Consider the following 17143-nt stretch of genomic DNA (forward strand, 5'->3'; position numbering starts at 1 on the left):
TCCCAGGTTCAAGCAATTCTTCTGCTTCAGCCTCCCAAGTAGCTGGGACTACAGGTGTGTGCCACCATATCCAGCTCCTATCAAATTTACATAAGCTATTCTTCCTCTTGTTACTGAATTTTATACTGATGACTAGACAAGATAATTGGCCACCTTTTGTCAAATGGGCCTTTTGCATGTCGCCTGGTGGAAATTTGGGTTTGCCCCTATATGCAGGTTACAAAGGAACTTAGTTTATAAGCTTTGAAAAGTTTTCCATTTAGTACCATTCTGAGGCTTACTCTCTTGTTGAATATCTCTTGATGATAAACATGTCCCTGTACTGTATGCAGTAGTATCATGTATATAGCAGGATCATGTAGTGTTGTGGTTTGTCAACCAGACTGCAGGTTCTTTGAGGCGGGGACTGGGCCTCCACTTAGTATCTAAACTACATGATACAATGGTGAAACCAGAGATGTTAAGCATTTTGTTGGCCAATTAGTTGACTACATTCATGCAGTCAACTAATTGCTCTCCTTTCTTCTACATCTAACACCAGGATTACTTAAGTACTTTTGCACCTGGGCATATAGCTAAAATTTATTTCAAGGGGTTCCCCTCCACCACTGCTATGTTAACATTCAATAAACACTTAATTACAGATTACTATGTACCAGGCACTGTCTGAAATTTTGAGGACACAAAGATGAATAAATCAAGGCTCCTGGCTCAGGGATATCAGAATATAAGTTAAAGCATTGTTGCACATTTTCACAAAATGTTAAAAAAAATTTGAGACCATGGCTGGGCGCGGTGGCTCACATCTGTAATCCCAGCACTTTGGGAGGCCAAGGTGGGTGGATCACCTGAGGTCAGGAGTTCGAAACCAGCCTGGCCAACATGGTGAAACCTTTTCTCTACTAAAAATACAAAAATTAGCCGGGCATGGTGGCAGGCACCTGTAATCCCAGCTACTCGAGAGGCTGAGGCAGGAGAATTGCTTGAACCTGGGAAGCGGAGGTTCCGGTGAGCCGAGATTACGCCACTGTACTCCAGCCTGGGCAACAGAGAGACTCGTCATACATACATACATACATACATAAATATACATACATACATACATACCATGAAACATCAAATAATAGTTTAGGTTAAACCAATTTTTTTCCTTGAAACTCTGATTAAAAAATGTGCAGTAATCAGAAATACTTTTTCAGCATTTTCCTTTATCATAAAATGTAATATTTTAAATTGTGTTTTTAAACCCTTGTGATACTAAGTTTTAACAGTTCTCATTGATTGTGCTCTATGTACCAGACACTGCCAGACCATTTTCTGCCATTATCTTACTTAATGTTCTCAATAGATGAAGTAGGTTTTGTTATCCTCATTTCATACAAGGGAAACTTGGGTTCAGATTAGGTAATGTGTCCAAAAATAACAGAGCAGACTGGGTATGGTGGCTCCTGCCTGTAATCCCAGTACTTTGGGAGGTGGAGGTGGGAAGATCACTTGAGCTCAGGAGTTCAAAACCAGCCTAGGCAACATGGCAAAACTCCATCTCTACAAAAAAAATATTAAAAAATTAGCCAAGCATGGTGGCACATGCCTGTAGTCCCAGCTACTCGGGAGGCTGAGGTGGGAGGATTGTTTGAGTCTGGGAGGTCGAGGCTGCAATGAGCCGTGATCACACCATTGCACTCCACTCCAGCCTGGGCAACAGAGGGAGAACCTGTCTCAAAAAAATGAAATAAAGACTGGGCGCTGTGGCTCATGCCTATAATTCCAGCATTTTGGAAGGCTGAGACGGGCGGGTGGATCACCTGAAGTCAGGAGTTCGAGACCAGCCTGGCAAAGATGGTGAAACCCCATCTCTACTAAAAATAGAAAAATTAGCTGGGCATCGTGGCAAAGGCCTGTAATCCCAGCTACTCAGGAGGCTGAAGGATGAGAACTGTGGAGGTTGCAATGAGCTGAGATCACGCCACTTCACTCCAGCTTGAGCAACAGAGCTAGACTCCGTCTCAAAAAAAAAAAAAAAAAGGTTGATTGTCAATGTCAGATATTGTATGATTCTAACCCATCTTTGAAATTTATTTTTTCATACATAATATATATATATTATATATTTACATATATATAAAGACATAGGGGTTTTGCTATGTCGCCCAGGCTGGTCTTGAAGTCCTGGCTTCTTTGGAGACTGAGGCAGGAGATTCGCTTGCGCCTGGGAGGCAGAGGTTGCAGTGAGCCCAGGTCGTGCCATGGCACTCTCCAGCCTGGGTGACAGAAAGGGAGACTCTTGTCTCAAACCACAAGACTTCTCTCTCTCCCGCTAGTCTATAAAGCTTCTTGAGGATAAGGCTTTTGTGTCTGCTAGTGAATCCTAGCCCTGTTTGTCCTACCTGACACAGTGAACGCTCATAAAATGAGTGCACGCATGAATGAACGACCAGAACCGACTGAATTTTTTTTTTCCTTCAGGCTCCTGAGTCTGGCCGACACTTTCAGAGTAGACGTTTCCAAGGATTAAGAACACACATCCGCGAGTCTGTACGTGCAAACTCAAACAATATAACATAAAGCACTGAAGGTGCGCCACTCAAAAGCAGCTAGAAGCCTTCATTTTTCAGGCTGGGGCTAGGGAAAATCTGGCCAGTGTTGGAGAATACAAAGCTAACCTTTGTAATTCCTTGCGGTTTTACCGTTCCGTAGGTGCCTTCTAGACCAAAGGCCGCAAGTAGTCAGTCAATGCGCTAAATTTAGCCACAGTCACAGGCCGCTGCTTTGAATTTACCACGTGGAGAGCAGTCTTTCCTGTGCTTCCTGCTTTCCCCGGAAGTGCCTTGCTACGGGAAGTGACGAGAGCCGGGTGGACAGAGGGTGGGGAACTACCTCTTCCTCTCCACGCGGTTGAGAAGACTGGTTGGCCTGGGCAGCCTGCGCTGAAGATGCCGGGGAAACTCCGTAGTGACGCCGGTTTGGAATCAGACGTCGCAATGAAAAAAGGGGAGACACTGCGAAAACAAACCGAGAAGGTGAAACGGTGGGACCTGGGGCCAGGAGGGACGCTGAGTGGAGCGGAACCCCGGGGTGCGGGAGAAGTGCCTGGGCTGGGATCGTGAGAGCGCGCGGCGGGTAACAGCGCGTCCAGAGACCGGGCGTGGGTCTTGACGGGCGGTCGTCCAGGAGTGGTGCGCTCCCAGGCAGTGGATGCGTTGTCTGCCCGACCGACCCAGGTCCGCCGCGCGCTGACCTCTTCCTCTGAGATTAGAGGCATCCACATGTCCCAGGAACTCTGGTAGAGAGGCCCTATTGGAGCTCGGGAGAAGGCCAGGTGTCCCACGTGGTCCCCGGTGACTGGGCGCGCCTCACACAGTGCGTAGAGTTGGACATTGTCAGGCTCCGCGTTGTTGGCTGAGACATAACTCCCGGCTTGAGCGTAGTACGCTAAGGGAATTACAAGTCAAGTCAAAGTGGGGACTGGAGGCAGGGTGCGGTGGCTCATGCCTGTAATTCCAACACTTTGGGAGTCCGAGGCTGTCGGATCATGAGGTCAGGAGTTCGAGACCAGGCTGGCCAACATAGTGAAACCCCGTCTCGACTAAAAATACAAAAATTAGCCGGGCATGGTGGCTCACGCCAGTAGTCCCAGCTACTCGGGAGGCGGAGGCCGGAGAATTGCGTGAACCCGGGAAGCAGAGGTTGTGGTGAGCCGAGATCGCGCCACTGCAAGTCAGCCTGGGCAACAGCGAAACTCCGTCTCAAAAAAAAAAAAAAAAAAGTGGGGACTGGAGCTTTAGAGTAGACTGGAGATATCTTAACCTCATCTGCGCACGTGGGCGGCGTCTTTAGTGACTTTTTAAACTCTAGTAAGGGAAGTACAGTTTGTTTTCCGGTAAGCTGACCTGAGAAGATGACGTAATTCAGTTCTTCTTAGTATTATATTGACTAGATTTCCCATGGAAATGTAAAGGCATGTGTTGCGGTGCTGAGTGTACACCATATTTTTTATATAGGCCAACAGTGTGCAGTAGTCTTAACCTTGACAGCCGTCCCTTGCTTTGCTGTTGCTTCCTAGTGATTTAACTTGTGACTGAGTCTCTGTTCTGAGATGTCAGTGGGAAGAAAGATTGTTCTTGAACTTAGGTTGTACACTACTTAGAATTAACTTTCCCTGTTTGTTTCCTTGTCTTTGGATATGGAGCTCTTAAAATAGCAATATTTTAGAATCGTAGGAAGCCGCGGCAGATTTGTACTCAGGTGCAAGAAGGTAGTGGTCCTGGTTTACATCACATCAGTCAGTTGCTTTCAATTTGGCGTGCTCAAATCCAGAGATACATGACCAAACTCTGTTATATTCCAAAGGAGACCACCAGGATGGGAAACTCGGTCTTATTTGGTGGAACCAAGGGATGAAAACGAATACAATTTTGGAAGGAGACTAGCTTGTTTTTTGTTGGCAAGGAGATTATTTTTAATCTATGATTTGAGAACAGAGACCAGGCCTGAAGTTTCCAGGAGGCAGAATTCAGTGTAATATGTATTTCCAAGATTGTTCTGGGGCTCTGCCAGAATAGGTTTCTAAGGAGGCTACAACATGTGTCTAATTGTTTTCAATAGTATGAAAAGTTGTAGGGGGTCAGAAAGTTCAAATAGGAGCCACAGTCATCTGTCTTACTTGGTTCTGAGGTGTCACTCCTTCCATATTCTTGTAACTTATTTATTTTATTTTAAATTAAGTACGTCTTTTTTACACAAGGGTGATAGACTGTGAGTTTTATAACTTTTTGTTTCATAAAATGTCTCTTTTATTTTATTATTTGTTATTTTTTTTTTTGAGATCGAGTTTTGCTCTCGTTGCCCAGGCTTCTTCTCCATTGGTCAGGCTGGTCTTAAACTCCCAGCCTCAGGTGATCCGCCCACCTTGGCCTCCCAAAGTGCTGGGATTACAGGCATGAGCCACCGCATCCTGCACTTTTATTTTTTGTAGAGACAGAGTCTTACTGTCACCCAAACTAGAGTGCAGTGGCATGATTATAGCTAACTGCAGCCTTGAATTCCTGGGCTCAAGCAATCCTCCCACCTCAGCCTCCTAAGTAGCTAGGAGTATAGGTGTGTGCCGCTACGTCTGGCTAATTTAAATTTTTTTTTTTTTTTTTTTTTTTTTTTTGAGATAGTCTTGCTGTGTCGCCCAGGCTGGAGTGCAGTGGCATGATCTCAGTTCACTGCAACCCCTGCCTCCCAGGTTGAAGCAACTCTCCTGCCTCAGCCTCCCAAGTAGCTGGGACTACAGGTGCATGACCATGCCTGGCTAATTTTTTTTGTATTTTTAATAGAGACGAGGTTTCACTGTATTAAGCCAGGGTGGTCTCCTTCTCCTGACCTCGTGATTCGCCCTCATCGGCCTCCCAAAATCCTAAGATTACAGGCGTGAGCTACCATGCCCAGCCTAATTTTTAAAGTTTTTCAATAGAGAAAGGGTCTTGCTATATTGCCCGTGCTTGCCTGGAACTGCCGGCCTCAAACAATCCTCCTGCCTTGGCCTCCCAGAGTGCTGGAATTACAGGCATGAACCACTGCACCTGGCCCTAAACTGTCTTTATATGAATTAATTTGCTCTTGTGAGATAGGCAAAGTGCAGAATTCCTGTTTTGGAGTGGCTGCAGTGAGCTATGATGATGCCTCTGTACCACAACCTGGGTGAAAAATAGAAATTGTCTCTTAAAAAAACAAAAAAATCCCTGTTGTTTTACCTGGGATTTTAGCAGGAAGAAAGAAAAGAAACCTGCTTAACATCATCAATCTGTAGATATATGGCCTTATTCTATTGGAATTGAATTTGGATTTTCTATAGTATTGAGTTTGGAGCCTGTTGGAGTATCCCATGAGCTTATCCAAATCCCTTACGAAAATCTGGTTTCCAGGCCAAGTGCGTTGGCTCATGTAATCCTAGCAGTTTGGGAGGCCGAGGTGGGTGGGTTGCCTGAGCTCAGGAGTTTGAGACCAGCCTGGGCAACGTGGCAAAACCCCGCCTCTACTAAACATACAAAAATTAGCTGGGTGTGGTGGTACACTCCTGTAGTCCCAGGTACTCGGGAGGCTGAGGCATGAGAATTGCTTGAACTCAGGAGTGGAGGTTTCAGTGAGCTGAGATTGTACCACTTCACTCCAGCCTGGCTGATAGAGCGAGACTCTGTCTCAAAAAAAAAAAAAAAAAAAAGAAATCTGTTTTACAGCTGTTTGACCCACATGAGTTGAATAGTTACTAAGGGGCACTCTTCATTTTCCAAGATAGTGAAACTATTGATATATACTTGTCTCTATATATAGCTAAGAAGTGGTTTTTTAAAAAGTTTACTATTTTGATTTTTACCTTATCACAACACGAAAGTACAAATGTCAAAATGCCTCAGAACTGTATTTTTCAAAGTTGAAAATGATCTTGAAATAATCCAGAATTGATGAATTTTGCAAATGTATAAATGCCTTATTCAGTGTTTGTATTTTCCTTTTGAATTTTTTAGAAAGAGAAAAAAGAGAAGCCAAAATCTAATAAGACTGAAGAGAGAGCAGAAGAGGAAGAAACTGTTTCTCCCAAAGCTAAACAAGTTAAAAAGAAAGCAGAGCCTTCTGAAGTTGACATGAATTCTCCTAAATCCAAAAAGGCAAAAAAGAAAGACGAGCCATGTCAAAATGACATTTCTCCTAAAACCAAAAGTTTGAGAAAGAAAAAGGAGCCCATTGAAAAGAAAGCGGTTTCTTCTAAAACCAAAAAAGTGACAAAAAATGAGGAGCCTTCTGAGGAAGAAATAGATGCTCCTAAGCCGAAGAAGATGAAGAAGGAAAAGGAAATGAATGGAGAAACTGGAGAGAAAAGCCCCAAACTGAAGAATGGATTTCCTCATCCTGAACTTGACTGTAACCCCAGTGAAGCTGCCAGTGAAGAAAGCAACAGTGATATAGATCAGGTAAATTTGCACTTCTTTGGGTAGAAGATATCTTTCATTGTTGTTTCAGATAAATAAGTAGGTAACTGCTATATGTAGCCTTTAATCGCAGGAGAAAATCAGCACCTCATGGGTTGGGGGATACCTTAGTCTAAGTGGAACTTCATCTTAAAAATTAGCATATGACAGGGCACGGTAGCTCAGCTAAGATGGAGCCCTGTCTTTTTTTTTTTTTGAAATGGAGTCTCGCTCTGCTACCCAGGCTGAAGTGCAGTGGCATAATCTTGGCTTACTGCATTACTGCAACCTCTGCCTCCTGGGTTCAAGTGATTCTCCTACCTCAGCCTCCCTCAGTAGCTGGGATTGCGCGCGTGTGCCATCACGCCTGGCTAATTTTTTGTATTTTTAGTAGAGGTGTGCTTTCACCATGTTGGCCAGGCTGGTCTTGAACTCCCGACCTCAGGTGATCCACCCCACCCCGGCCTCCCAAAGTGCTGGGATTACAGGCGTGAATCTGTTCTCAGCAGACTCTGTCCTAAAAAAAAAAAAAAAAAAAAATGGCCGGGCGCCGTGGCTCACACCTGTAATCCCAGCACTTTGGGAGGCCGAGATGGGCAGATCATGAGGTCAGGAGATCGAGACCACGGTGAAACCCTGTCTCTACTAAAAATACAAAAAATTAGCCATGCGTGGTGGCGGGTGCCTGTAGTCCCAGCTACTTGGAGGCTGAGGCAGGAGAACGGTGTGAACCTGGGAGGCGGAGCTTGCAGTGAGCCGAGTCTCACCACTGCACTCCAGCCTGGGCAATAGAGCCAGACTCCCTCTCAAAAAAAAAAAAAAAATTAATGTAATGCCACAATGCTTCCTTTACAAATAAGCAGATACTGTTTAAGCTTAGGGAGAGTCTTGGTCTGCTTATTTGCAAGTCAGTCATCAACAGAAGAGATACAGTTGTGTAAATGGGCCCTAGTTTCCCTCCGAGGGTTTAACCAAATAAATTATTGGAATTACTGAAAAGGTTGATTGTATAACTCCTTTTGGTTAGGCCATTAAGTAATCATCCTGGAGTTGAATAGGATGATAAAATGTCTGTCCAGAACCTAATTCTGTTACCTTTCAGAAACTCAGTCATGAAAGAAAAATACTAATTGTATTAAAAATATTTTGTTGTAGACATGAGAGCTTGCTATGTGGCCCAGGCTGGTCTAGAACTTGTGGCCTCAAGTGATAATCCCGCCTAAGCCTCCTGAGTAGCTGGGATTACAGGCACGAGCCACCACACCCAGCTGAAAAATAGTAATTCTAATAAATTTTCTTTTTGCTATAGATCATGGTCAACATTTGTAATTTTTTTCCTGATTATAAAAAATATGTGATCCAGAGAAAATAGAAAATGCAGACATTTTGCAAAAAGAAAGAAATGCTTCCTGGAATTTCACCATTCATTTAGTAAATATTAATACCTGTACTTTTCAAGTGCAGAAGTAATCTTGTTCATTTTTGGTGTTTCCTTATAGTACTTTTAATATATGCATCTATTATTTTTAATCAGATTAGGATTGTACTATACAATCTTGTATCTTGACTTTTCTGTTTCTATCTAAGCATTTTTCTCATGAAGTATGCTTAATGGTTACGTAATCCTTCATATAAATGTCTTGAAATCTACTTACTACTTTTATTGAGCATTCAGATATCTTACTATCAAATAATGCCACAGTGACTGCTACCTCATAAACGTTTGTTCATTTTCTATGGATGTGTGTATACGAGAGATGCTGCTTTGGAAGAGGGCTAATGACATTTCCAACAGTATATTGTTGTATTGTTGGTTATGGTTATGGAGTAGATCTTAGTTAAGATCTAGTCACACATAATATACCCAGCATATATTTGCCTCAGATTTTTCTTTTGTTAAGGTTTTATAGATTTATGACAATGTTTCCTTTTCAGATCTTGATTTACCTATCAAGGTTTTTGTGTCTTTTTGGTTGATTTTTAAACTGATGTGTTTAGAAGAATTGCTTTAGGATATCTTGTTTTGTCTCTTTCTCAAAAGGTTCTCTGTTAATTTGTGTAGGTGATTATTGATTTCTTTCTGTGGCCCTTTACTTGATAGGAAATATCTGTGGAACAAAAAGAAGGCGCTTTCTCTAATTTTCCCATCTCTGAAGAAACTATTAAGCTTCTCAAAGGTAATGTTCTTGGAAATATCATATGATGTTAGAATGTATTATTTTAACAGAAGCACTCCACTATTTTTGTTAAGATAAACCAGGATGTATTCTTATTGTAGGCTGACACATGCAATCATATAATGAAGTAGGCTTGTGTATTCAGTATAGTGCTATAGTAGTGATGGTTCTTCATGCCTCTTAAACAAGTGGTTAAAATTTCTTCAGGCTCTCTGTGGTGGCTCACACCTGTAATTGATTGAGGCCAGGAGTTTGAGACCTGCCTGGGTAACATAGTAACAACCTGTCCCTACAAAAAGTTTAAAAATTAGCCAGGCACACATCTCTATAGTCCTAACTACTGCAGAGGCTGAGGAAGGAAGATCGCTTAAGCCCAAGAGTTCAAGGCTTCAGTGAACTGTGATCACACCCCTGCATGCCAGCCTGGGTGACAGAATGAATCTCTGTCTCAAAAAAAATTGTATTTAATACAGTATGTATTCAGAAGTGTAATGAATAATGATGCTGGTGAAATTAAGCAATTAGGTGATGCCATGTTAATGTTTTATCTCTTTCACTTCTGAGGCATCTCTAGGTTAATGAGCCTAATTTATAGGTGTAAACCCAGAATTCATTTAATAATCTGCTTCTGAACTAGCTGACGAGTCACAGTTACTCAAGTAGGTGCTTCCTAAATCAGGAGCAGCACAGTTGGATTGCAAAGCACCAGATTTTCAGGTTTATGGATGAGACTTCAAGTATTTACTGTAATTGGGTGCTTTAAAGTTTGCTGATATTTTTCAGTCAAGCAGATTCATTGCTATCAGAATATTTTTGAGCCAGGTGTGATGGCTTGCACATGTAATCCCAGCTGTCCATCAAGCTGAGGCAGGAGGATCACTTGAGCCTAGGAGTTCAAGGCTGCAAGTGAGTTGTGATCACACCACTGTACTCCATAGTGGGCGACAAAGCAAGACCCTGTCTCTTGAAATATATATATATTTGACCCTAACTTTGTAGATGTTGACCAGAAGGTAGAATTCCTTAATTCTGCAGGACCAGAAGCATGAGTAGTATACTTCAGTATGTCAGTATGGCTAATATTTTAAGAATTGTGGTGTGAGATAACACAGTTAATTTGTTCATAGGCCGAGGAGTGACCTTCCTGTTTCCTATACAAGCAAAGACATTCCATCATGTTTATAGTGGGAAGGACTTAATTGCACAGGCACGGACAGGAACTGGGAAGACATTCTCCTTTGCCATCCCTTTGATTGAGAAACTTCATGGGGAACTGCAAGACAGGAAGAGAGGCCGTCCCCCTCAGGTAACTGTCTTAAATACAAGGGCTCTCAGTCAGCAAAGGAAAAAGCACCACTTGGGCATTGTGTACATACCCTACAATTTTTTATTGAGTTCTTATAGTCACCCATTCTATTTACTGTGGATCTTTATGTGAAAGTAATCCAGGATAATTCTTTTATATTTAATAATTAATATATACAGATCATTCTCTGTATATTTCAATATTTTAATCTTTCCTATACTTTTGATCATCTATATAATTAATGCTTATCATATTTCCTTCAAACCATTAGATGTCCCTGGGGCTCATAGCTTTGGTCAAGTGTCTGACCATTTTTGCCTAGATGGAGAAAGCATTTTTAATAGAAAAGCATGAATGGAAGGAAGGACAAGTCAGAGATGAAAAGGCCAAGCCCCCATATTAGGGTGAGTCCATTGGGCTCATTTCTAGAGAACTTGACATTTGATAGACATTAACCTCATTGAAATGACTGGGAATGCCCATGTTGTCACTTTGGCTGTGGGTTCTTGCAGTTGTCTTTCGGGCCTAACCTCACTTGCTCACTGGCCTTCCAGTGTCCATGCTCCCCTTTTGTTAATTTGTTTATTGCTGTGTCCCTAGCACACAGAATAGTGCTTGGCCAATAGTAGGTAGTCATTAAATTTTTTTTTTGAAATGGAGTCTGGCTCTGTTGCCCAGGCTGGAGTGCAGTGGCCGGATCTCAGCTCACTGCAAGCTCCGCCTCTGGGGTTCACGCCATTCTCCTGCCTCAGCCTCCTAAGTAGCTGGGACTACAGGCGCCTGCCACCACGCCCGGCTAATTTTTTGTATTTTTAGTAGAGACGGGGTTTCACCGTGTTGGCCAGGATGATCTCAATCTCCTGACCTCGTGATCTGCCCGTCTCGGCCTCCCAAAGTGCTGGGATTACAGGCGTGAGCCACCGTGCCCGGCCCTCATTAAATATTTTTTAGATGAATGTATTAGGTGTTCTTTAATCATATTAGTTTTATACCATTACCCTATTTTGAGGACCTGTAGCAGTTTTTTTTTTTTTTTTGAGATGGAGTCACGTGTTGTTGCTCAGTGGTACAATCTCGGTTCACTATAACCTGTGCCTCCTGGGTTCAAGCGATTCTCCTGCCTTAGCCTCCCAAGTATCTGGGATTACAGGTGTGTACCACCATGCCTGGCTAATTTTGTATTTTTAGTAGAGGTGTGGTTTCACCATGTTTGCCAGGCTGGCCTGGAACTCCTGACCTCAAGTGGTCCGCCCACCTCAGCCTCCCAAAGTGCTGGGATTATAGACATGAGCCACTGCACCTGGACTTTTTTTTCTTTTTTTTTTTTTTTTTGGAGACAAAGTCTCGTTTTGTTGCCTGGATTGGATTGCGGTGGCGCAATCTCAACCTCCACCTCCCACTTCAACATCCCAAGTAGTTGGGATTACAAGTGTGAGCCACCACACCTGGTGCATTTATAGTTTTAGTAGAGATAGGGTTTCACCATGTTGGCCAGGCTGGTCTTGAACTCCTGACCTCAAGTAAGCCACTCACCTCGGCCTCCCAAAATGCTGGGATTATAGGCGTGAGCCATTGCGCCTGGCCAGCAATTTCATGTTTTATATATATATATATATAGATCAAACACATATTGCTCTAGGATTCAAAGCCCCTTACATTGTTGGCTCTACCTTACTTCTCTGACTTTGTTCTGCTTCAAATGTTCTCTACTGTAGAGGTTAAGACTACAGGTTTTGGAGCCCAATTGCTTGAAGGCTCTGCTCCTTCTTAGCCTTTGGAGTTTAGTCAAGTTATTTATCCTCTAATACCTAGCTCAAAAAGTTGCGGGAATTAAATCAGAATGATACATATAAAGAATTTAGTAGAGTCTAAGATCTAGTAGACAAAAATATTAGCTAATGTTATCATCATCATCATCAGTGTTAGACCTTGTTCAAGTCGTTCTTTTCCTGGAATGCTATTCTTTAAGAACTAGATTAAGAAACAAATACTACACAGTAATTCGAATTCAATTATTTTTCTTTATCAGGTACTGGTTCTTGCACCTACAAGAGAGTTGGCAAATCAAGTAAGCAAAGACTTCAGTGACATCACAAAAAAGCTGTCAGTGGCTTGTTTTTATGGTGGAACTCCCTATGGAGGTCAATGTGAGTACATTCAAAAAGTGAGGGAAGCATAATGCCACCCATTGTTGACTACTCTTACTGGATTTCTTTTAACCTTCACATCTGGCTTCTCTACATGGGATAGTCGTTTATGGGGATTTTCTTTTGCCGTGGTTTAAACATGGTCAAGAACATGGTCCTGCATGATGATAGGCAAATCCTGTATATGGTTCTTAGTACTTTTATCTATATTTATCTAGGGGCTACAAAGGTAACTTATTGAACCCAGAAAAACAGTCCATTTGGGCTCTAGGAAATAGGAAGTCAGAATTCAAGGTTACTCTTGTCTGTCAGGACCTTGGGTCTGTCTCTCTTTCCGCATGGTTGCTTCTTTCTTGGTGTACACAGGCTTTCTTTCCTTGGGGCTCAACGGCCAAATATTACAGTCTCAGCTCTTGTATTCCATTACTTCCCAGTTCAAGGCCTTGGAGCTTTATTATTAGAGCGGATGTATAAATTAGGAAGGGATTTAAGGAATTAAAAAAATCATAGTTTTGGCCGGGCGCAGTGGCTCATGCCTGTAATCCCAGCACTTTGGGAGGCTGAGGTGGGTGGATCACAAGGTCAGGAGATTGAGACCATCCTGGGTAACATGGTGAAACCCCATCTCTACTAAAAATACAAAAAATTAGTCGGGCTTGGTGGCAGGCACCTGTCGTCCCAGCTACTCAGGAGGCTGAGGCGGGAGAATGGTTTGAACCCGGGAGGCGGAGCTTGCAGTGAGCCGAGATTGCACCACTGCACTCCAGCCTGAGTGCAGTCTCACTCCAGCCTGAGTGAGACTCTGTTTCAAAAAAAAAAAAAAAAAAAATTCATAGTTTTGGCACACAGTCTTATGGTTATTTCTTTTCAGCTTTGCCAGAATGGATATAGGGTTTGGCACCAGAAAAGCTTGAATCTAGACTCTGCTCACAGAGTAGCTATTGTGTTCAAGTTGCTTAATTTTTCTGTGCTTTAGTTTCCTCATCTATAGAAAAAGATTACTAAACCTACCCTGCAGGGATGTTGTGAGGATTGGGTTGGATAATGTATATAAAGTGCCTAGTATTATCCGTAGACTGCAACAGCAGTTCAGTACAAAGCTAAATTATTATTACCATCTCACCGCAGTTATATTGAGCTTCATTTTTCCAAATGTCTTTATATATCCTTGGAATATTTGCCCTTTCATTATGTCTCATCCTCCCTATACCTGTTTACTTTATAGAAAGTTCATATTTCTGTTAGATTCTTATTCGTACTCTGCGAAACCTTGATACTTTCCTCCAGCCCAGGAAGTAATTTCTTTCTTTTTATTGTCTTGAGACAGAGTCTCGCTCTGTCGCCCAGGCTGGAGTGCAGTGGTACAATCTTGGCTCACTGCAACTTCCGCCTCCCAGGTTCAAGTGATTCTGCCTCAGCCTCCCGAGTAGCTGGGACTACAGGCGTGTGCCACCATGCCTGGCTAATTTCTGCATTTTTAGTAGAGATGCGGTTTCACCATATTGGCCAGGCTGGTCTCGAACTCCTGATCTTGTGATCTGCCAGCCTCAGCCTTCCAAAGTGCTGGGATTACAGGTGTGAGCCCACACCCAGCTGGAAGTAATTTCTTTCCTGGTGCTATTGTCCTCCAGTAGTGTACATTTCTTCCTTTCCTTCCTTTACCTTTCCCCTTCCCCTTCCCCTTCCCCTTTCCTTTCTCACTCACTCTGTGGCCCAGGCTGGAGTGCAGTGGCGTGATCTCGGCACTAGACAGTCACTTCAAGTATTTACTAAAATTGGGTGCTTTAGATTTTGTTGACATTTTTCACTTCAAATGTTTTTCCCACTAGATTAGGAGTGTCATGAGTATCTTTATCATTATTACTTAGCATATTACTTTGTACTTGCAAGTATTTAACAAATATTTTAGAATAACAATACAGTTAACGTTGGTACCCCAGACAGATAAAAACCCAGCAAATCTTATCATTGTTTTTTATAGTTGAACGCATGAGGAATGGGATTGATATCCTGGTTGGAACACCAGGTCGTATCAAAGACCACATACAGAGTGGCAAACTAGATCTCACCAAACTTAAGCATGTTGTCCTGGATGAAGTGGACCAGATGTTGGATATGGGATTTGCTGATCAAGTGGAAGAGATTTTAAGTGTGGCGTACAAGAAAGGTAATCCACAAATTCAAGAAGCTAATAAAAAAGACCAAACAAAGGAAGGGTGGTAACTAAATAATTGTCTTTATTTATTTATTTATTTTGAGGCAGAATTTCACTGTCTCACTCTGTTGCCCAGCCTGGAGTGCAGTGGCATAGTCTCGGCTCACTGTAACCTCTGTCTCCTGGGTTCAAGTGACTCTCGTGCCTCAGCCACCTGAGTAGCTGGGATTACAGGCACCCGCCACCACACCTGGCTGATTTTCGTATTTTTAGTAGAGATGGAGTTTCGCCATATTGCCCAGGCTGGTCTCAAACTCCCAGCCCCAAGTGATCCGCCTGCCTCACCCTCCCAAAGTACTGGGATTGGAGGCATGAGCCACTGTGCCTGGCCTGGTGACTAAGTAGATTTCTAAGAGATGAATAAAGCCTTGGGAAATTGGAAGAAGAAGGCTTATTTTATCTAGAAACTTGGATTAAAAAAAAAAATCATTACTCTGGGATTAAAGCTGGTGAGGAAAAAAAAAGTCATGATTTATCATATAACCACAATGGGGAAGACTTGGGAAAGTAAAAGAAGAAAAATATCTTCTATCATCTTGATGTAGTCTACTTTTGGTGTATTCCTGATGTTTTGCATTTTATTGTGTATATGTGTTGATTATACTCTGACTATACATATAAAAATTCAGCAAAAATACTGTATGAAGTGGTTGTCCATGACTTAATTCTACCTTCTGCCTATTTTGATTTTTTATTCAATATAAATAATTCTGTTTACCCACTTTTATACAGGTAGCTTCTCACCTCAATATCTGGAATTGGCTTTTTTTTTTTTTTTCTTTTGAGACAGGGTCTAAATCTTTCACCCAGGCTGGAGTACAGTGGTGGGCTCTTGGCTCATTGCAACCTCCACCTTCCAGGTTCAAGCGATCCTCCGAGTAGCTGGGACTCTAGGCGTGTGCCACCATGCCCAGCTAATTTTTCTGTTTTTTGTAGAGATGGGTTTCACTGTGCTGTCCAGGCAGGTCTCGAACTCTTGGGCTCAAGTGATCCTCCCTCCCACTTTGGCCTCCCAAAGTGCTGGGATTACAGATGTGATCTACCACGGCCGCTCTTTTTTTATTTTTAAGATAGGCCCTCACCCTGTCACTCAGGCTGGAGTACAGTGGCACCATCATAGCTCACTGCATCCCTGAACTTCTGGGCCTCAGCTTCCTGAGTAGCTAGGGCTACGGGCATGTACCACCATGCCTGGCTAATGTTTTTATTATGCATAGAGACAGGGTGTCACTGTGTTGCCCAGGCTTGTCTTGATTCCTGGCCTCAAGTGATCCTCCTGCCTCTACCTCTGAAAGCATTGGAATTACAGGCGTGAGCCACTGTGCCTGGCCTGGAATTGGTTCTTTAGGATAGATTTCCAGAAGTGGAATTACTGAACTTAAAAGTGTAAATAATTCATGCTCCTCAATATACATTGTCAGATTCTCTCCAGAAGGGTTCTACCACACTTCTATTTGGAATGTTTGAGAATGTGATGTCACTCTTAAGTAGAATTGAACAAATAAAAATAGTAGCTGGACTCAAAGATTGGACAAGAATTCTAAATTCATAAAATATTGAGAATAGAAATCTTAGAATATATTTTGTTTGTAATTCAAAGCCTAATGGTCAGAAAGCAAAATAACTTTCAAGTACTTTCACTGTTTTAAGGATCTTTTAGATAAATTACCTAGCGGTTTCTTTGCCCATTGGGAAACCTCAGTCTTCCAGTTTTGTGTCCTCAGTACCTGACTTGGCCTCAGGTGGTTGCTGGTGAATGTTGATGGACTGTGGAAGTGTTAGGTTAGGTGGAATACTATGTAGGCTTGTTTGGATTATTCATACTGACTTTTTTTTTCCCCTCCTCAAAGATTCTGAAGACAATCCCCAAACATTGCTTTTTTCTGCAACTTGCCCTCATTGGGTATTTAATGTTGCCAAGAAATACATGAAATCTACATATGAACAGGTGGACCTGATTGGTAAAAAGACTCAGAAAACGGCAATAACTGTGGAGGTAAATTATTTACTTAGTTGCCAGAATATAAAATTGTATATTATTATTTTCTTGTCTGTTAATATTAAGACAGGCAAATACTGTTTTTCCGGATAAATACTAAATCCATGTGAAAAGCCAAGGAAAGATATTTCTATTTGAGCTGTATATGAGATCTGTGTTTTTATTTTTATTTTTTGTTTTTTGAGATGGAGTCTTGCTCTGTAGCCAGGCTGGGGTGCAGTGGCGCAATCTCTGCTCACTGCAACCTCTACCTCCTGGGTTCAAGCGATTCTCCTGCCACAGCCTCCCTAGTGGCTGGGACTGCAGGCGTGCGCCACCACGCCCAGCTTAATTTTTGTAGTTTTTGTAG

At 42.4% G+C, this 17143-nt stretch overlaps 1 protein-coding gene across 1 annotated transcript in view; it reads left to right on the forward strand.

Annotated features, from left to right (window-relative positions):
* The first annotated feature begins 2610 nt into the window (after nt 1-2610).
* Nucleotides 2611-17143, forward strand: part of DDX21 (DExD-box helicase 21) — a 30959-nt gene continuing 16426 nt past the window's right edge. Inside the window, exons 1-7 of the mRNA XM_023205058.2 lie at nt 2611-3020; nt 6510-6953; nt 9052-9127; nt 10255-10433; nt 12463-12580; nt 14562-14747; nt 16646-16791. Coding sequence (XP_023060826.1) covers nt 2934-3020; nt 6510-6953; nt 9052-9127; nt 10255-10433; nt 12463-12580; nt 14562-14747; nt 16646-16791 — 1236 coding nt within the window. The 5' untranslated portion in view covers nt 2611-2933. The remainder of the gene's footprint in view (nt 3021-6509; nt 6954-9051; nt 9128-10254; nt 10434-12462; nt 12581-14561; nt 14748-16645; nt 16792-17143) is intronic.

This window comes from Piliocolobus tephrosceles, chromosome 9, assembly GCF_002776525.5.
Source record: "Piliocolobus tephrosceles isolate RC106 chromosome 9, ASM277652v3, whole genome shotgun sequence".
Lineage (NCBI taxonomy): Eukaryota > Metazoa > Chordata > Mammalia > Primates > Cercopithecidae > Piliocolobus > Piliocolobus tephrosceles.